The sequence below is a fragment of the Equus quagga genome, chromosome 12 (assembly GCF_021613505.1).
Source record: "Equus quagga isolate Etosha38 chromosome 12, UCLA_HA_Equagga_1.0, whole genome shotgun sequence".
NCBI lineage: Eukaryota > Metazoa > Chordata > Mammalia > Perissodactyla > Equidae > Equus > Equus quagga.
Genome location: NC_060278.1, coordinates 62,863,534 through 62,884,234, shown reverse-complemented (window position 1 = coordinate 62,884,234; position 20,701 = coordinate 62,863,534). Strand labels below are relative to the sequence as shown.

The 20,701-nt window shown below is 47.1% G+C and overlaps 1 protein-coding gene across 9 annotated transcripts in view; it reads left to right on the top strand.

Moving 5' to 3' along the window:
- NINL (ninein like) overlaps positions 1-13,961 on the top strand; it is a 133,883-nt gene extending 119,922 nt beyond the window's left edge. For 6 of the 9 annotated variants that reach the window (XM_046678534.1, XM_046678533.1, XM_046678529.1 and 3 more), the window contains 5 exons: positions 237-395; positions 1,131-1,244; positions 7,227-7,436; positions 9,341-9,454; positions 13,003-13,961. In XM_046678534.1, the coding sequence (XP_046534490.1) occupies positions 237-395; positions 1,131-1,244; positions 7,227-7,436; positions 9,341-9,454; positions 13,003-13,194 (789 nt within the window). In that variant the 3' untranslated portion in view covers positions 13,195-13,961. Of the gene's footprint in view, positions 1-236; positions 444-1,130; positions 1,245-7,226; positions 7,437-9,340; positions 9,455-13,002 lie in introns of those variants that run through there. The other 3 variants (XM_046678535.1, XM_046678536.1, XR_006891054.1) reach the window with 3 other exon arrangements.
- The last annotated feature ends 6,740 nt before the right edge of the window (positions 13,962-20,701 follow it).

Genomic DNA, 20,701 nt, shown 5'->3' with positions numbered 1-20,701 from the left:
ACTATGGCCATGTGGGGCTGGACCATTCTCTGCAGTGGAGGATGCTGAGCGCCTCACTCGCTAGTTGCCAGTAGCAGTCCCTCCCCCACCTGTGATAACCAGAAGTGTCTGGAGACATTGCTAGATGTGCCATGTGGAACGAAAGCGTCCCTAGTTGAGAGCCACTGGAATGATCTTGAGTCGAGCTGCTGGTTTAAAAAAATAACCTTTCCACCTTTCCAACCTTTTTGCTCTAGAATCAGAAATACAAGGATGAATTGTCCCAGCTCAAGCACAGGATCCTTCAGCTGGGAGAGGAGGCCTCCACCCACCAGGCCCAAAACGAGAAGAACCGCATCACCATTCAGCAGTTAACACAGAGACTGGAGGAGGGGTCCCACCGAGAAGAGCTGCAGGTGAATGGCCAGTGGAGGAGTGGCAGCTAGAGAAGCAGCCTGACACAGGTTAGGGACAGCCTGAAGCCTGGAGGTGGGCGCCGCCCTGCAGTGAAGTCAGGGACCTAGCAAGCAGGTCCTGGAAAACACGTGACTTCAGCAGCTTTTGCAAATCCCTGATATCTAGAAAAAGCTGCAGAAAGGAATTAAATCCTGCTGATAGAGAATAAACGCATATGATCTCTCTGGAGGACAGTTTGGCAAAATATATATCAAGAGCCTCAAGGTTGTCAGTCTACTCTGACTTCCTGATTCTACTTGGGGGAATTTTTCCCGAGCATTGTGGAAGACTTCGCTGGAAGTGTTGTTATTGCTGTGGTATCTGTAATAGCTAACAGAGTTGGAATCAGCAGAAATCATCGACAGTACTGAATGAGGGAGTTAATTATGGTGCAGCCGTGTAACAGTCCTGCTTCCAAATAGTATCTCATGTCATGGGGAATGCCCGAGGGGAGGTAACGGGGAAAGCAGAGCCCGCGTCACGGCGCCAGTCTTCCCACTAGAAACGCATGTGTGCAGAGGAAGGTAACAGAGCACACGCGCAGGGTCAGGTGTAGTGCTCAGGCTGCTGGGATCACGGGTGATGTAAATTTTGTAATTTTTGCTTTTCTGTAATTTTCTGAAGTTTCTGCATTAAACATGTTCCAGACTGCTAAGGTATTTCTTATACTTGTGAAATTTATCTTTTGAAAACAGGGTCACCAAATCCAAAAACTTGAACTTGAACTTGAACATGTAAATCAAGAATGTCAGAGCCTGAGACTGTTGCAGTCACATCTGAGAGAGACCCTTGAAGAAAGTCGAGACCAGGTGAGTGTGCCTGATGGCCGGGGCCGGGTCCCAGCTGGGAGGAGAGTCAACGCAATTTAGTCTGACAGATCCTTGCTGGACTACTCTGGCCCAGAGAGGTTATTGGGCTGGCCTGAGGTCACACAGCTAGTCAGGTACTTACCAGGCTCAGAAGTAAAGTCAAGCCTAGTCCAGGGTTGGGTTGGTGTTGAGCAAGCCACATGCAGAGCTGTGCCTCGGTTTAGTCACGCACTCACGGTGGGAGAAGGCCAATAAGCAGTCCCTTTGGGTGTGCCTTCAATAGAATGGAAGAGCCAAAGGAACGTGTTGGAGTGGCCTCTGAGGTGGGGACCTGGTGTCAGATCCAAGGCAGCAGGGTCGAAACCCTGGGGTCAGAGTAGTCCCTGTGGTTAGCAAGCTCTGTGCCCTCGTCTTATACAGCAGACCTCACAGATAGTGCGGGTTTGGTTCCAGACCGCCACAATACAGCAAATACCACAACAAAGCGAGTCACATGAATTTTTTGGTTTCCCAGTGCATATAAAACTTATGTTTACACTATACTGTAGTCTATTAAGTGTGCAATAGCATTCTGTCTAAAAAACAAAGTACACACCTTAATTAAAAAATACTTCATTGCTAAATAATGCTAACCATCATGTGAGCCTTCAGCGAGTGCTAATCTGGCGGAGGGTCTCGCCTCACTGTTGATGGCTGCTGACTGATCAGAGTGATGGTGGCTGAAGGTTGGGGTGACTGTGGCAATTTCTTAAGATAAGACAACATTGAAGTTTGCCACATCGATCAGCTCTTCCTTTCATGAGCAATTTCTCTGTAGCATGTGATGCTCTTTGAGAGCATTTTACCACCAGTAGAGCTACTTTCAAAACTGGAGTCAGTCCTCTCAAACCTGTGTTTATGTCATATTCTAAATCCTTTGTTGTCATTTCAATGAACTTCACAACATCTCCACCAGGAGTAGACTCCATCTCAACAAATCACTTTTTTTGCTCATCCATAAGTAGCAACTCCTCGTCTGTTCAAGTTTGATCATGAGGTCGCAGCAACTCAGTGACATCTTCAGGCTCCACTTCCAATTCTAATTCTCTTGCTGTTTCCACCACATCTGCACTTACTTCCTCCACTGAAATCTTGAACCCCTTAAAGTCATCCATGAGGGTCGGAATCAACTTCTTCCAAACTCTTGTTAATGCTAATATTTTGACCTCTTCCCATGAATCACAAATTTCTTAATGGCATCTGGAACGGTGGATCCTTTCCAGAAGGTTTTTAATTTACTTTGCCAAGATTCCTCAGGGGAATCACTATCTATGGCAGCCATCACCTTACAAAATGTACTTCTTAAATAATAAGACTTGAAAGTTGAAATTACTCCTTGATCCATGGGCTGCAGAATGGATGTTCTGCATGAAAGCAACATTAATCTCATTGCACATCTCCCTCAGAGCTCTTAGGGGAACCAGGTGCATTGTCAATGAGCAGTAATATTTTGAAAGGAATATTCTTTTCTGAGCAGTAGGTCTCAACAGTGGGCTCAAAATATTTAGCAAACCATGTTGTAAACAGATGTGCTCTCATCCAGGCTTTGTTGTTCCACTTACAGAGCATAGGAACAGTAGATTTAGCATAAGTCTTAAGGGCCCTAGGATTTCCAGAATGGTAAATGAGCACTGGCTGCAACCGAAAGTCACCAACTGCGTTAGTCCCTGACAAGAGAGTCAGCCTGTCCTTTGAAGCTTTGAAGCCAGGCACTGACTTCTCCTCTCTAGCTATGAAAGTCCTAGATGGCCTCTCTTCCAATATAAGGCTGTCTCCTCTGCACGGAGAATCTGTTGTTCAGGGCGGCCCCTGCATTAATGATCTTAGCCGGATCTTCTGGAGAACTTGCCGCAGCTTCTACATCAGCACTTGCTGCCTCACCTGCACTTTTGTTATGGAGACGGCTCCTTTCCTCAAACCTCATGAACCAACCTCTGCTGGCTTCAGACTTTTCTTCTGCAGCTGCCTCACCCCTCTCAGCCTTCACAGAATTGAAGAGAGTCAGGGCCTGGCTCTGGATCGGGCTTTGGCTTAAGGGCATGTTGTGGCTGGTTTGATCTCCTCTCCAGACCACTGAAACTTCCTCCATATCAGCAATAGGGCTGTTTCACTTTCTTATCATTCGTGTGTTCCCTGGAGTAGCACTTTTAATTTCCTTCAAGAACTTCTGCTTTGCATTTACAACTTGACTGTTTGGTGCAAGAGGCCTAGCTTTTGGCCTGTCTCTGCTTTCGACACGCCTTCCTCACTCAGCTTAATCATTTCTAGCTTTTGATTTAAAATGAGACATGTGCAACTCTTCTTTTCACTTCAAGACTAAGAGGTCATCGTAGGTTATTAATTGGCCTAATTTCGATATTGTTGTATCTCAGGGAACAGGGAGACCCAAGGAGAAGGAGAGAGATGGGGAATGGCTAGTCAGTGGAGCAGTCGGAACACACACCGCATTTGTCGATTGAGTTTGCCATATGGGCTTGGTTTGTGGTGCCCCAAAACAATTACAATAGTAACATCAAAGGTCACTGATCATAGATCACCACAGCGAATATAATGATGAAAATGTTTGAAATATTGTGAGAAATACTGAACTGTGACACCGAGACATGAAGTGAGCAAATGCTGTTGGAAAAGTGGTGCCCCAGACTTGCTCAACTCAGGGCTGCCGCAAACCTTGAATTCGTGAAAACCAGTTTTTTTTTACTGTGAAGCACAATAAAACAAGGTGGGGCCATCCTCTCACACTTCAGGTGCACAGAGAGAGGCACTGAAATGGCACACGTCTGGGTGTTGTGCCTGCTGGTGCTGCCTTCTCTCCGGCTCCAGGATTTCTCCAGTGCTCGCCAGCTTGGGTGGTGTAAATACAATGGCGCAGGGAGCTCACAGTCTGGGACAAACAGGTGTGAGCAGGGCGGGCCAGGCAGGGACGTTGGGTGCCCTGACAGGGTGGGGTGCAGGGACACAGAGAGGGGAAGCCACTTCTTCCTGGGGGAGGAGGGTGATCGAGTGGGAGGAGAGAATGCAGGGATGTGACAGTGGGAGGGGCCCTGAGGGCCGAGCGCCTGGCGAGGACCCAGCTGTGGGTGCGCTTGGAGGGCCCGGGGCTGCAGGGAGAAAAGAGGTGCCATGAGAGAGGCTGCCGTGCACGCAGGCTGGAGGGGCCTCCACTGCGCGGCCTCAGGCCCAGTGCTGTTCTCCCTTGTGTGGCACCCACGCACCTCCCTCTGCTGAGCCTCTTTTCAGGCTCCCCGGCTGGCTCCCAGTCAGTGGCCACCCCATGTGAGGGGCGAGATGCCCGAGGCTGTGGAGGGGTCAGCCTGGGCAGACACTTAGGATGTGCTGTCAGGGGCTCCTGTGGGCTCCCAGCCTTCCCACTGCAAGCAGACACTTTCCCAGAGGTCCCTCTGCATATCGGGTGGCTCCCTTCTCTATTCTTAAGCCCAAGAGGAACCTTGAGAAATTGCCTTGGCCGATCTGAGCCCTTTGAGGCTAAGGAGTTGGCCGTCGTCACAGGCAGAAGACACCTGACATAAGCTGTGCTGCTGCGACGTGAGCTGGCTTCTCCTTTTCTCATGATTTAGAGGAGGTCCCCCCAAAAAACACATTGATGAAAGTTGGCACAAATGAGGAAGAGGAGCCTCCAGGCAGTTAGGGAGCCTGTGGGCATGCCATGCAAGGGGGCGCGTGGAGCCACATGGGAGGGAGCTGGTGTCACTGGCACGTGTGTGGGTGGTTCTGAGAAGCAGTGCCCAGGAGGCCACAGAGCTGGGCAGGTTGGACAGGTCCTAGCAGGAGAGCAGCTTGGGTGAGGCCACTGGAGGGGCTTCCTGGGAGCTCAGAGAGGGCGTATGGGCTGGCCAAGCATTGCATGAGTCACAGGCCTTGGAAGTCCGTCCTGGTTCTGTGTGGCAGCGTGGCATACCTCTCCCAAACTTGGTGGCTTCTCACGCCCTTTGTCTGTATCCTTCCTGGTCTGCGGGCTGACTGCTCAGCTGGCCTGTCTCACTTGGGGTCTCCAGCAATTGCAGTCAGATAGGGTAGTCCGAAGGCTCGACTGAGGCAGGCTTCTGAGAGGGCTCGCCGCAGGCCGGTGCGTGGTGTTGGCTGGCAGCTGGGGCACCCACACCTGGCCTCTGCGTGGCATGAGGTTCCCGTAGCACAGCAGTGAGGCTCTGAGAGGAACAGCACCCAGGCGCCCCAGGAGGAGCAGACAGAAGCTGCCAGCTTCTCAGGACTGTGCCTGGGCATTCCAGAACGTCCCTCCCACACATTCTGTTGGTCCAGCCTGGACTCAAGGGGCAGGCACAGCCCTGCCTCTCAAGGAACAGGAGGAACAGGAGGAGCCAGTGGCTGAGAGAGGCTCACCACCATGCCCCAGAGCCCAGGACACAAAGCCTTTATTTCCTGGCTGTCAGTATGCCTGGTGCTCTTCTGGGGACGTCCTCCCCTTCTCGTTGGGCAGTCGAACAGGCAGCTCTGGAGCCGGCCCAGCCTCCTCCCGAGTCTTACTTGCACGAGGATGGAAAGGAAGAGGGCTCAGAGTAGTTCAGCTCTGGGGTCATTTATGGACTCCTGTCTTGTGCAGAGTGCAGTAGGGCCACAGAGGCCTCACGATGGGCTGGACAGCGGCCTCCCTGCCAGAGAGATGTCAGAGCAGAAAGATGGCCGTAGAAGGAAGCAGTGAGGAGCATGGGGCAGTGTGTCCAGAGGAAGAGCCAGCGTCAGAGGTGACGAGGGGCGAGGTCAGAGAGCAAGAGCGCCTTTGGGGTGGGTGGGTGCTCTGACGCTGGAGTCACAAGGGCCTGCGGGCTCAGCTCCCCGCGGGTGACCCAGGATGGCTCCTGAAAGCAGGCCAGAGGAGGCTCCATGTGGTGATGTGTTTCAGAACTGGTTCTCCCCACTTCCCCTCCCGAAGAGCGGAATTGCTGTCATCCTGGGAACTGCGTGTGAGGTCGTCTCTGGGGTGACCCCTGTCTTAAATGTTACATTGTAACATTTAAATGACCACTGTAACACATGTTACAGTGTTGACTGGGCCCCCAGAAGGCCCCTTAGAGACTCGTGGTGACACAGTGACTGTGGAAGGGAGCCTGGGCTGGAGGTTTGCAGCCTTGCTTTCGCCCCAGTGCCCTCCCCTTCTCTGTGACCACGTGACCACCTCGGACCTGCCCTAAGTGTGACCTTCCATGGAGCCACCTCCCTCTCTTGTCTCTGGGGTCTTAGAGGTGCACAAGGGGCTGACACGGCTGGTTCTTTTAGGGTGCTATGGAAATTCTGTGTATTCTAGAAGAAGCCTCCAGAGTTAGAGTGAATGTCAATGGGGTTTAGATCTGGCCTCCCACCTGCTGACCATGAGGATTGGCCGAGTTCTGTGTAGTTCAGCACTAACAGTTCACAGAACTCCGGTGAGTTCTGGGCCGTCCTCTGTGGCTGGGGAGTCAGATGCTGTGGTTCATCCACACCTGCTCCGAAGTCCCTGTCAGTGGTCACTGGTCTAATTACCCTCTGTGAGCCCGGCCTCACGGCGGTCTCGAGAGTGTGCACTCCTCGCTTAGAAGAAAATTACCGTACACGGCTTGCATGCGTTACAGCTTTTAAATAATTAGCAGTGAAGTACGCTGAACAGTAAAACTGGACGGACTGTATGTATAACATGACCCTCCCGTGGATGCAGTGGAAAGTCTCAGTGTGACCATTTTGAGGATTAAAGACCAAAGTCTTCTTGACTCTCTCCCTGAGCCCAAACTCTGGCTAAATGGGAGTTTGGCTGCCGGAACTCAGGAGAACGGGCTCTTTGTGAACCCCGCGTTGTACTGCAGATGCAGGGGCCAGAGAGGAGTAAGGATGCCTCCCTTATCCTTTCAGTTTGGAGGCTGTCGTGTCTGATAATGATCCTATCGTTCTCGGCAGCTGTACCCAAACTGTGTGGCCTTCTCCCCTCTGCAGTTGCACGGAGCCAGCCTGAAGCTGAGGCTGGCACAGGCTCAGTACTCGCGGGAGGTCCACCAGCTGCAGGAGCAGATGGAGCTGCTGGTGCCTTGGGGCCATGTGGCCGAGCTGCAGCAGCTGCTGGAAGGGGAGCAGCGGGTGGCTCAGCAGCTCCGTGAGGAGTGCAGCCTCCATGAGGAGGAGGGGAGGCAGCTGGAAACACAGCGGGTGAGTGGTGACAAGGGCCCCAAGGACCAATTGTCGGTAATGGGGAAGGTGAGATTGGATCACTGGTAACTCAGCCAAAACCTGCCCGAGTGTCTAGGGGAAGACCCCCGACAGCCGCACGGCTCCTCAAGGACTGGTCGTGGAGAAGCTGCAGGGCCCCGCTCTGCATCGTGAACAGTAAAGGGCTCTAACAGATGCTGAGGATGGATGAGGGAGGGGCGGCGAGCCTCTTGGGGAGGGTGTCTCCCCCGCTGCAGAAGTGTTGATCCAGCTGACTCTGAAGCTCTCTCCAACCTGGGGCCACAGGTCCTCCCAGACAGTCTGTCTTCAGGGGCTGCGTGCGTATGCAGTGGGCCACATGGCTGCTTGTTAGGGGCCACACACTCAAACTGCTTACCGGGCCCGAGATGTGGGGACAGAGGCCATGAGTGAGGCAACGGGCAGTGGTCCCACCTTGTAGCCCTGTGAGAGTGCAGGCTCCAGTGTGCCAATTCTCCTGATTTCAAAGAAAAGCCAGAAACTAGATTTTTACATGAACGCTCCCAGTTTCCAAATGATGCATCTAATTTAAAGTGAATCTTAAACCATTATGCAGACTGAAAAAGATCCATGCACAGGCACGAGGAGCACAGAAGTTATTCATGGGGTACACACTGATGTAGGCATCACAATGAACACACCAGGCGGAAATCTGCACCCTCCTGGAGCCCACATGCCAGTGGTGCTGGGGAGACAGAGAACCGAGAAACAAGCAGTGAGTGATGTGTGTGGAGAGCATAGCAGAGGGTGATGAGTGCTGAGGCGCAGGGGCTTTGCCACTGTAAATGGAGTGGCCAGAGAGGGCCTCGCCAGGTTGGTACTTGAGCCAAGACCTGAGGGAGTTGAGCGAGCAAGCCATCCACTTAGTTGGGGAAGGAGTGCTGCAGGCAACAGGAGCAGCACATGTGAAGGCCCTGAGGTGGGTATGCCCTTCGCATGTTTGAGGATAACAAGGGTCACAGGGCGGGAGGGGGAGGGCAGTGGGACAAGAGGTCAGAAGGTATTGGCGCAGACTTAGGGGTCCTGCCTGTGTGCCTGACTAGGTGTGCGGAGATACAGAAACAGAGTGCTGCCTCAAGGGGAAGCAGGGCACGCTGGCTCTGAGCATGGACTGCAGAGATTGGAATTCTCCACCACCTCCCAGTTGAAAGACCTTGGGCCACTTAACCTCTCTGTGCTTCAGATTCCTCATCTGTAAAATTCGGATACCAGTGGTACTCGCCTCAAAGCATTATTTCGAGGCATCAATGAGTTAGCACTTTTAAAGTGCCGAAGGGTCTGTGGCATGTGTACACCCAATCTAAGTGTTTAAAAGGCTGAGAAAACAACTCCACCCTGAATGTCACAATGTCACAGTTGGTGACGAAAAACCCAGGGAGGGAGGAGTGTGAGATCAGGAGCCAGGGCGGGGCACCTGCATGAGGATGCAGTCAGAGCCAGACTTGAAAGGTGGGTTCAGTGTTAGTCTAGGGAGGAGTAACCTGCCTGCCTTATGCAGAAATGTTAAGCTGGCGATGAAGTTAAGATGTGACAGATTATTGGCAGAACAGAGAACTGTAATCAGAAACCCTTTGGAAATAGTAACACGTTTGGGGAAACTCACTGTTAGTCATTTCTGATTAAATTCCTAGGACAAAGCAGTCTGCTAATTCTCCTTGAACTACAAGGAGAAACGACAGCTTTGTGGCTGTGACCGAACGGCCATTAACTAGTTAACTATTTAACTATTACTCGTACAGATAAACAGTTACTCACAGTTCCCCCAGATTTGTACAGTGTAGCTAATTTCCCTTCTAAGGTAAATAAGCCTGAGCTGATTCTTTTTCAAATGTAAAATACTGGTTTGTAACCTCCTTTTGTGGCAGGAAGAACAGGAAAAACAACTTAAAGACACAGAAGAGCGGGTAGAAGAAGTGGAGATGATTCTGGAGAATCTGGAAATGCTCCTACAGGAGAAAGTGGGTGAGCTGAAGGAGCAGGTGGGTGACGGTCCTGTCATTCCGTGCCCACACGGTCATGCGGATGTTTTTTTTACGGGTGTTCACGTAGCTGATCAGGGGGAGACTGTCTTGTTACAGAACTCGAGAACCCCATGTTCCTCTAGAACCACTGAATCTGGGGCTCTGTCTAAACCTCATTTTGAGAATCTGAATTTACAATTTTTCAGAAGATTAACAATTAAAAGCAATCAGTAGAAAACTGGTTTTACTAAATATATACCTTGCACTATATTTGTATGTACATTGTGCTTATTTTCTTTGGGGAACTGTTTTAAGATGTATTTTTGAGGTGTTCACATCATCTCAGAAAGGACATTCATTCATTCGTTCATTCAGTCATTCAGCAGGTGTTCACTGAGCACCACTGTTCCAGGTAGACCCTGAGATGAGCCCTCAGGGACCTTACATTCTGGAGGTGGGGACAGGCAACAAAGGTAAATGACCTCAGGCTGTGAGAAGTGCTCTGAAGAAGAGAATTTGAGATGGAGGGGAGTCGGGAATGGTCTGGGTACCATGCTGAGGAGACGGTATGGGAGCAGACACCTAATGTCCCAGCCATGGGAATGTCTAGCTGTGTCCCCTAACAGAGGCCAGCTTGGCATTTTGGAAGAGAGAATTGCTCACTGGGTAGGACCGTCGTGCGTGCTGTAGGGCTCAGTGCCGGTAGCACCCTCAATCACTGGGACGGCCGTAACAGGACCCCATGTGTCTTCACGTGTCAGGGGGACATGCCACACCCCAGGAGGAGGTGCATTCCAGGCAGAGGGAGCAGTGCAGACAAATGTTCTTAGCCAGGATCCACCCTGGCACATCAGAAGGCCATCGAGGAGGTCCTTGTGGCTGCTGTGAACTGATGGGCAAGTACAGGTACGCAGGGCCCCCTCAAGGCCAGGAATTTGGATTTCCTTTTAATTGCAATTAGAAGCCATTGGAAGATTTTTTTTTTCTGCTTTTTCTCCCCGAATCCCCCCAGTGTATAGTTGTATATTTTAGTTGTAGTCCTTCTACTTGTGGCACATGGGATACCGCCTCAACATGGCCTGATGAGTGGTGCCATGTCCGTGCCCAGGATCTGAACCCTGGGCCGCTGAAGCGGAGGGCGTGAACTTAACCACTTGGCCACGGGGCCGGCCCCATGGAAGATTTTAAGTAAGAGCATGATCTATATTTTTAAAGAAATCACTCTGGGGAAAAGAGAAGGAACTCGGGAGCCAGCCCTGATGACCTAGTGGTTAACGTTCCATGCACTCCGCTTTGGCGGCCCAGTTCCCTCCGGGCGCAGAAACACAGCACTCACAGGCTGTGGCCCTGGCTCACGTAGAAGAACTGGAAGGACTTAGAACCAGAATATACAACTATGTACTGGGGCTTTGGGGAGGGAAAAAAAAGAAAGAAGTGGGCTGCTATAGGGAGCAAAGACAAAAGGAAAGCAGGGAAGGCTGCAGCTGCCAGATGGAGAGAGCTTTTAGTCTGAGGCAGTCAGGGAGGGAGCAGAGACACAGAGAAGGGGAGCGCAAAGCCAGCTGCTCTGGAGTGATCCTCAGTGCTGGGGGAATCAAGGGAAATGGCAGCATCTGTAGAGAGATGGTAGCACATCGTAATCAAGTACGGTTGATGGGAGGCTCCTGAGCTGAGCCCACGTGGGGTGACATCTCTGTGCCCCTCTTGGTCCTGAAGCACAGTGCAAAGTGCCCAGTTGGGGTCACTGCACAGCTGCCCCCCTCTGACCTCGCTGTCTTTGCAGGTTTGTCCCCTGCTGGCACCTCCTGCACCTCCATGGTCCCCTGTCCTAACTCCCCTCACCCCAGCTTTGCCCCCGGTGACCTTCTAGTCATGTCCTCACATACCCTCACGTTGCCTGACAAACCTTAGTTCCAGTTAGATCCTGGGCCTCACACCTGCGTGGGACGTGGGGCGAGGAGTCCCACCTGCAGCCCCTCCTTGCTCCTCCTCCTCCTCTCCTGGCTCCTCTCCCCCCTCTAGCACCTCCTCCCGCGTCCTATCTGTGATTAGCTGCTTGTTTCACTGGAGGACCAGAAGTGCAGCCTGTGCCCCCTCCCTGCGCCCGTGCTCTGCGCCACCCCCACCGCCCCTACCTCTCCACCCCACCCCTTGTGCCTAGAGCCCTCTGTCCCCCTCCTCCAGACCCGTCCTCTCCTCTGCTGGGGCCTTTGCTGCGCTCTGCATACACACCTTGAGAGCCCTGGTCCTCCCTGTTTGCTCTTCTTTACAGAAATACCTTCAGAGAACTGTCTGAGCTCGCAGCCACCCCCACCACTAGCTTGGAGTTATGGGGCATTCCGCCCCTGCCCACCAGGGCCCCTCTAATCCATCAGCCCTGCCTTCAGGGTGGACGCAGGACCAGCCAGTTCCCGCCCCATCCCCCACTGCTTCCACCCTCATCCTTTGCCTCCTAACTGGTGTTCTTGTTTCCTCCTTCTGTCTGTTCCCAGCACAGGAGCAGCCACGGTCCTTTTCCAACGTGACTGAAGGGCTGGCCTTCTCTGCTCAGAGCCCTCCAGTCCTCCTGTGTCCCTCAGAGTACAAGGCAGAGTTTTTACAGTGGCCTCTAAGGTTCTGCAGGATCTAGTCTCCTTCCCTTCATGCCCGCCCAGCCAGCAGGGCAGCTCTGACTCCCTCCCTGGCAGTGGCAACCATGCCGGTCCAGCCCAGGCCTGCTGACAGCCATTTCTGTTGCCCCCAGCCACAGCGGGCCCTCGCACTCAGTCCTCCCTCTGCCTGGAATGTCTGCTCCCAGACAGCCTCATGACTCGTTCCTGTGTTTTACTGAGACCATTGTTCACAGGTCAACCTACCTGGAGTCTCGTCTGTTCATCCCGACCAAAATGGGCACCCCTCCTGTGCCGTCTGTCCCCTGGGTTTCTTTCAGCACTCCTTACCACCTGACACACTGCCTGTTAGTTTCTGGTCCTCTCCATCCATTACAAGTGTGCTCCCCGAGAGCGGGCCCTGGCTAGGGCCGTGCCTGGCACATGGGGAGCTCAGGAACCACTTGTTCAACGAACGAACTCAGCATGGGCTTTTTGCCTTTTTATCTTGAACAGGGCTCGTGACGAGAGTGGTCTCTGTCCCCACCGCTGAAGCGCCTATGCTGTTGTGTGTGTGGTGTTGGGCTCACACACCCTAGGCTGCGAGGGTGATGCAGTGCCTCAGTGTCCCAGGTGACATGATGGGCCTGCAGAGCACACTGAGATGAACCAAACACTCTTGACAGTTTCCTTGTTTTGTACTGCACTGAATAGTCCTTTTAGAGGCCTGGGGATTTTGGTCTTTGTATGTTTTCATTTTATGGTAAAATCGATTCTCACAGAATTGACTTAAATTTTCTCTACCACATAGTTCATCAGATTCTCAGTGTCCTCTCTCATGCCAGGTAACAAAACTTGTCATTACATTCAATGTTTGTATCAAATCTGTAAGAAGCCCACAATTATGGTTTGAACAACTCTGGTCATGCAGCATTTCTGCACTAGATTCACAGTAAAGCATGGCTTTCTCCCCTCTAGTTTGAAAAGAACACAAAATCTGATTTGCTGCTCAAGGAGCTCTATGTGGAAAATGCTCACCTGATGAAAGCACTGCAGGTCACTGAAGAGAAGCAACGAGATGCTGAGAAAAAAACCCGGATCTTGGAAGAAAAGGTTAGAGCTCTCAACAAACTACTCAGTAAGATGGCTGCAGCGTCCCTCTCTGTATAGCGACTGCTTATTCTCCTGGAATTCATTTCGGAAGGACATCATTTAATATTAAGCCACTGTGATGCCATAATTTTCTATGGCTTACTGGCTGTCAGCCCCTGGGCATACATGAGGACTGGGGTCCTTTGTTCACCCCACAGACAATCAATGTCTACCACATGCCAGATGCTGGGGAAATACACATGTTGGAAAATACTACTTTTTATCAGTGGCCCTGAGTAATTTCCCTAGGTAAAATTCCCAATTTTGCTACTCACTGGTGAAACAGATTATGGAAGCTGTCAGAAAGGAAGGACTAAAAGAAAATGGTAAAACAAAACAATTTCAATGTTGTCCTTTTGACTTTGGCTGCAGAGATTAAAACACAAGATCAAGGCTCTGTATTTCACTCTTACAGCTTTGGGTTTAGATGGTGAGCATTCCCAATGGTGGGTATATACAGACATTCCAGAAAGTTTCCTTGCTGTGACTGTCAACCCGGCAGTAAAGGGCAAAGGACGGGAGCTCCTTCTTCAGGGACTGCTCCACCGCAGGCGGTGTGTGGACAGGGCTTATTTTAGGTCTGTGGACTCAGGGATGATGGTATTTACTGCAAATGCAATCTTTTCCTCATTAAAATGTCATTACACTGGAAATTGTATTATGTATAAAAAAGTATAGTTTTATATCCAAAATATACATAAATTGTGGTCATTTGATTTATCATAATAAACTACTGTAATGTGACATATCACTATTTGCAATTAACTCCTTTCTATTAAAATTGATTTAACTTCTAAATTTGTTTTTAATTTTTTAAATTATAAAATACTTCAAATGTATAGAAAAATAGTTTTATAAGAAACACTCCTGTGCCAGGCACCTAGATGCATTAAAAATAACATTATGCTACAACATTTTAGATAGAGGTGCAGACTCTATTCTGTTGCTCTCGACCTCTTTCCCCTTCCTGGAGGCCTCATAATCTGCAAACTGCTGTGCCCCATCCTCTCCTGTCTGCACATGTCTGTGAGAAAAACCTTAAAGCTCTATAGAAAGACACAGGGACTGGAATAGATGGAAGGGTCAGTTCTTGGATAGGAAGATTTCAACAACTATAAAGTTGGTTCTTCTAAATTAACTGATTAATATATTTCCAGTAAAAATACAAACGGGTGTTCCCTGCCCTGATCAAAACCCCTTGTCCCAGAATTCAACAGTTCTAAAGTTTATATGCACAACTAGATAATCAAAGGTGTCAGGGTGCATTTTATCTCCCTGTTTAATCCATACGCAGAACGTATCATATGAAAAACTGGGCTAGACTCAGATGAAGGAGGAGTGAAAATTGGTGGAAGAAATAGCAACAATCTGATTTGCAGATGACACTGTCTTACTGGCAAAAAGCAGCAATGACTTGAAATAACTTCTAACGAAAGTGAAAGAAGAAAGTGCCAAAGCAGGACTACATGTGAACATCAAGACAATAAAAATCTGACTACAGAAGAACTACAGAACTTTAACGTAGACAATGAAGACACTGAAATTGTGAAAGATTTTGTCTACCTTGGTTCAGTCATCAGTTTAAATGGAGACCACAGCTAAGAAGTCAAGAGAAGACTGGGACTCGGGAGCGCAGCAATGAAAGAACCAGGAAAGATCATCAAGTGTAAGGAAGTGTCATTAAAGACCACGGCCAAGGTAACCCACACCCTTGTGTTCCCAATTACTGTGTACAGGTGCAAAAGCTGGACAGTGAAGAAAGCTGACAGGGAAAAACGGATTCATTTGAAATATGGTGTTGGAGGAGAGCTCTATGGGCACCCTGGACTGCCAGAAAGACAAAAGAAGTGGGTCCTAGAGCAAATTAAGCCTGAACTATTGTTGGAGGCAAAAATGATAAAACTGAAGCTCTCCTACTGTGGGCACATCATGAGAAGGCCGGATTCTTTGGAAAAGACAATAATGCTGGGAAAAGTAGAAGGCAGCAGGAAAAGAGGAAGACCAAATATGAGATGAACTGACTCCATAAAAGCAGCCATTGAGGAGGCCAGCCCAGTGGTGCAGTGGCTAAGTTGGTGCTGTCTGCTTTGTCAGCCCAGGTTCACTGGTTTGGATCCCAGGTGTGGACCTACACACTGCTTATCAAGCCATGTTGTGGGAGGTGTCCGACATATAAAATAGAGGAAGATGGGCACAGATATTAGCGCAGGGCCAATCTTCCTCAGCAAAAAGAGGAGGATTGGCGGTGGATGTCAGCTCAGGGCTAATCTTCCTCAAAAAAAGAAAAAAGCCATTGGCATGAGTCTACAGGAGCTGAGTAGGGCTGGTGACGACATGACACTGTGGACACCACTCAATCATAGGGTTGTCAGGAGTCAGAGCCAATTTGATGGCACAGAATAATAAACAAATAAAATAATCTGGAAAACTCTGAAAAAAGAAGAGCCAATGAATGGGGACTAGTTCTACCAGTTATTAAAATAGTAAGTCTCAATATAGTTTGAGTTACATGAGTGTATACATTTGTCAAAACTCATCAAAGGGTACTTCTTTTTCTTTGGGCTTCTGGCTGGGATTGGAGTAACAAGGAGATTGGATCTAGTAGACCTGAACAACACTATCAATCAATTGATATTTGTAGAACCTAATACTTAACAACAGCAGAAGTGCACCAGGAACACTGACCAAGATAGACCATATTCTGAGCCTTGAAACAAGTCTCAAAAAATTAAAAGGATTCAAGTCATACAAAGTATGTTCTCTGATCACAATGGAATTAAATTAGAAAGAAAGACCAGAATGATATCTGGAAAATCCTCAAATATTTGGAAACTGAATAACAAGACTGCGGAATAAACCATGAAGCAAAGAAGAAACCAGAGGGGAAGTCAGCAAATATTTTGAACTGAATGAAAATGAAAATACAACCTATCAAAATTTGTGGGGTATAGCTAAAGCTTTACTTAGGGGAAAATTCGTAGCACTAGATACATGTATTAGAAAAGAAAACAAATCTCAAATTAATGACCTCACCTTCCACCTTAAATATCTAGAAAAGCAAAAGCAAATTAAACTTCCAAAGTAAGCAGAAGAAAGGAAATAAGATCACAGTAGAAAGTCAAAGAATAAAAACAGGGGTTGGCAAACTACATGAAGCAGGGTAAGCCCAGCCCCATGGCTTGTTTTTGTAAATAGTTTGATTGGCATAGCCATACCCACTTGTTATGTATTCTCTATGTCTGCTCTTGTGCTACAATGGCAGCATCAAGCAGCTGTAACAGAGACTGTGTGGCATATAAAGACACAGACGTTTGTTGTTCCCTGCAATAGTAAACAGAAAAAGAACAGAGAAAGCCATGGAAACCAAAGCCTGGTTCTTTGAGAAGATTAATAAAATTCATAAACCTCTAGCCAGAATGATCAGGTTAAAAGAGAAAAAAGATTTACCAATATCAGGAATAAGAGAGGTGACATCGCTACAAAAAGCATAATAAAGCAATATTATGAACATTATGCTAATAAATTCAACAACTTAGATTAAATGGAGAAGACAAAAATTATCAAAGCTCATTCTAGAAGAACAGACTAAATAGCCCTATATCTATGAAAGAAATTGTGGTTAACCTTCCCACAAAGAAACTCCAGGCCCAGATGTTTTAAATGTGGATTCTACTAAACACTTAAGGAATAAATAATACCAAATCTATACAAACTCTCCCAAAAAATTGAAGAGGAGGAAGTATTTCCAAACTCATTGTAGTTCAAGATATGACATGACATGACATGACAAGAACACTACAGACCAATATCCTTTGTGAATACAGATGTAACAATTCTAAACAAAATTTTAGCAAATCTAATACAAGAAAAAGTATTAAAACATGACCAAGTGGGGTTTATGCCCAGAATGCAGGGTTGGCTTACCATTGGAAAATCAATCAATGAGCCACTATAATTCACTGTCCCAATAAACTAAAAGACAAAAACTATATGCACATCTCAATAGAGGCAGAAAAGGATATGACAAAATCCAATATTCATTCCAGATAAAAACTCTCAGTGAACCAGGGATAGAAGAGAATTTCTTTAACCTGATAATGGATATCAAGAAGAAACTCAGAGCTAATGTTACATTTAATAGTAAAAGACTAAATGCTTTCCTCCTAAAATCATGTGCAAGACAGGGACTTCTGGCCACTTTTGTGTTTGTTTGGTTTTTTTTGCTGAGGAAGATCTGCACTGAGCTAACATCTGTGCCAGTCTTCCCCTATTTTGTCTGTGGGTCACAACCATAGCATGGCCACCAAAGAGTGGTTTACGTCCACGCCCAGGAACTGAACCCAGGCCACCAAAGCAGAGTGCACCGAACTTAACCAGTAGGCCACCAGGCTGGCCCCTGTTCTGACCATTTTTATTCACTACTCTCCTGGAGGTTCTAAACAGTGAAATCAGGCAAGAAAAAGAAATGAAAGGCATCCAGATTAGGAAGGAAGAAGTAAAACTCTATTCACAGAAAACATCACTGTGGATGTGGAAAATGATGTAATTTACAAAAAAAGCTATTAGATCTAATAAGTGAGTTTAGCAAGGCTGCAGGATATAAGTTCAATACCAATTGTATTTCTATTTACTAGCAACAGATGGTTAGAATTTGAAATATAAAAATACCATTTACAATAGCATTAAAACTATGAAATGCTAGGGGGGCTGGCCCCATGGCTGAGTGGTTAAGTTCACATACTCCACTTCAGTGGCCCAGTGTTTTGCTGGTTCGGATCCTGGGCACGGACATGGCACCGATCATCAGGCCATGCTGAGGCAGCATCCCATATGCCACAACTAGAAGAACCCACAACTAAAAATATACAGCTGTGTACCAGGGGGCTTTAGGGAGAAAAAGGAAAAATAAAATCTTAAAAAAAACAAAACAAAACTATGAAATGCTCACAAAAGATCTAAAACTAAAAACTACACTAAAACTACAAAATATTGCTGACAGAAATCAAAGACAGAAATCACTGGGAAGATAAACCTTGTTTATAGGCAAGAAGATTCAATACTGTTAAGATGGGAGTTCTCCCCAAACTGATGTATAGATTCAAGGCAGTCCCAGTCAAAATATTAGCAGGTTTATTTTTGGCAGAAATTCACAAGCTGATCCTAAATTTCATATGAAAAGCAAAGGACTTAGCATAGCCAAATGAGAAAGCAGAAATTTGGATCATTAACAGTATTTGAAGAATTATTATAAAGTTATATACACTTGAAATCTTGCCATTTGTGATAACACTGATGGACCTTGAGGGTATTAGGCTAAGTGAAATAAGTCAGATGGAGAAAGTCAAATACCGTATGATCTCACTAATAAGTAGAAGATAAAAATAACAACACAGAGGTACAGAGGCTAGAGTGGTGGTCCCAAGGAGTGGCCTAGGCTCGGACAGGCACAGCTGACAGGGATCACAGTGGGCTCAAAATACACAGCTCCTGGCCCCCCACCCCCAGTGGCAGCAGGTGGAATATGCAACTAATACTATCACTATGCAAAGCCACAAATCCACCCCATCAAATAATATGAAGAGGTATATTAACACACACACCAGACCAGAAGGAAAAAGACAAGCACCCAGAAATCAATCCTGAAGGCACAGAAATTTACAATCTAAGTGACAGAGAATTAAAATAGCTATCATAAAAAAATTCAGTGAGTTACAAGGAAATTCAGATAGTTCAATGAAATCAGGAATAAAATTAATGAACAGACGGAATTCTTCACAAAACAGATTGAAACTACAAAGAAAAACCAATCAGAAATGTTGGAGATGAAAAACACAATGAATGAAATAAAAATGTGGAGTCCTTGAATAACAGAGCTGACATTATGGAGGACAGGATGAGCAATTTAGAGAACAGAAATACAGAAATGCCTGAGATGGAGGAGGAGAGAGAACTAAGACTAAAAAGAAATGAAGAAGGTTTCCAAGAAATACCCAATTCAATTAGAAAATGCAACATAAGGATTATAGGTATTCCAGAGGGAGAAGAGTGGGAGAAAGGAGCAGAAAGCTTGTTCAAAGAAATAATAGCTGAGAACTTCCCAAACTAGGGGAAGGGGCTGGAGTTACAAGTAAAAGATAAGAGAACTCCTAATTATATCAGTGTAAAAAGACCTTCTTCAAGGCATATATTAGTAAAACTGGCAAAGGTCAATGATGAAGGAAATATATTAAGGGCAGCAAGGCAGAAGAAAATAACCTACAAAGGAACCCCTATCAGGCTTTCAGCAGATTTCTCAGCAGAAACCTTACAGTCCAGGAGAGATTGGAATGATATATTCAAAATACTGAAAGACAAAAACTTTCAGCCAAGAATACTCTATGCAGTGAAAATATCCTTCAGCTACGATGGAGAAATAAAACCTTTCCCAGATAAACAAAAGTTGAGGGAGTTCATCACCACCATCCCCCCCCCCCCCCCAAACACACAAAAGAAATGATCAAGAAGGCCCTCACACCCGGAAAAAAAAATGGGGGGAGGTTACAAAGCTCTGAGCAAGGAAATAAATAGACAAAATCAGGAAATTGCAGCTATCAGAACAGGTTAGCAAACAGTTATAATATCAAAGATAAAGGGAAGGAAAGCATCAAAAATAACTATAATCACTTCATTTTAATCTGAAAGTCACAACACAAAACAATAAGTTGTGACATCAATAACGTAGATGGGGATGAGAAAAGGGATGGAACCTAATTAGACTAAGGAAATAAGAGGCTATCAGAAAATGGACTATCTCATCTATGAGATCTTTTATACACATCTCATGGTAACCACTAAGTAAAAATCAGAACAGAGACACAAATGATAAATGAAGAGAAAACCACCATAGAGAAACACCCAACTGAATTGGCAGTCTGAAATACATGGGATGAGAAACAAGGGAAAGAGAACAAGTGGAAAACAAGTGATAAAATGGCAGCTTTAAGCCCTCATACATCAATAAGCACTCTAAATGTAAATGGAATGAATTCTCCAATGAAAACACATAGAGTGGCTGGATGGCTTGAAAAGCAAGACCCAACAAATGTGCTGCCTTCAGGAAACACCTCTCAGCTCTAAAGACAACACAGGCTCAGAGTGAAGAGATGGAAGATGACAGTCTAAGCAAATGGCAAACAAAAGAAAGCAGGTGTTGCCATTCTTCTATCAGGCAAAGTAACTTCAAGATAAAACAAACAGCCTTCAAAGAAGTCATTAAGGTAAAATGGGCCTAATCAAATGTGACTGATACCTTTATAAGAGGAGGAAATTTGGACACAGAGAGCCCCTTTCTCCAAATACAGTGACACTCCGAAGGTACTGGTTAGGGCTTCAGCACATGAATTTGGGGGAAACACAATTCAGAGCCTAACACAGCCATACACTACAAACATTTAGAAGAGAATGGGAAAGCTCTCTAAGTATAGAGTATGGTATCTTTTATGAATTTATATTCATATTTTCTTTTATTCATACAAAAACACTCTAA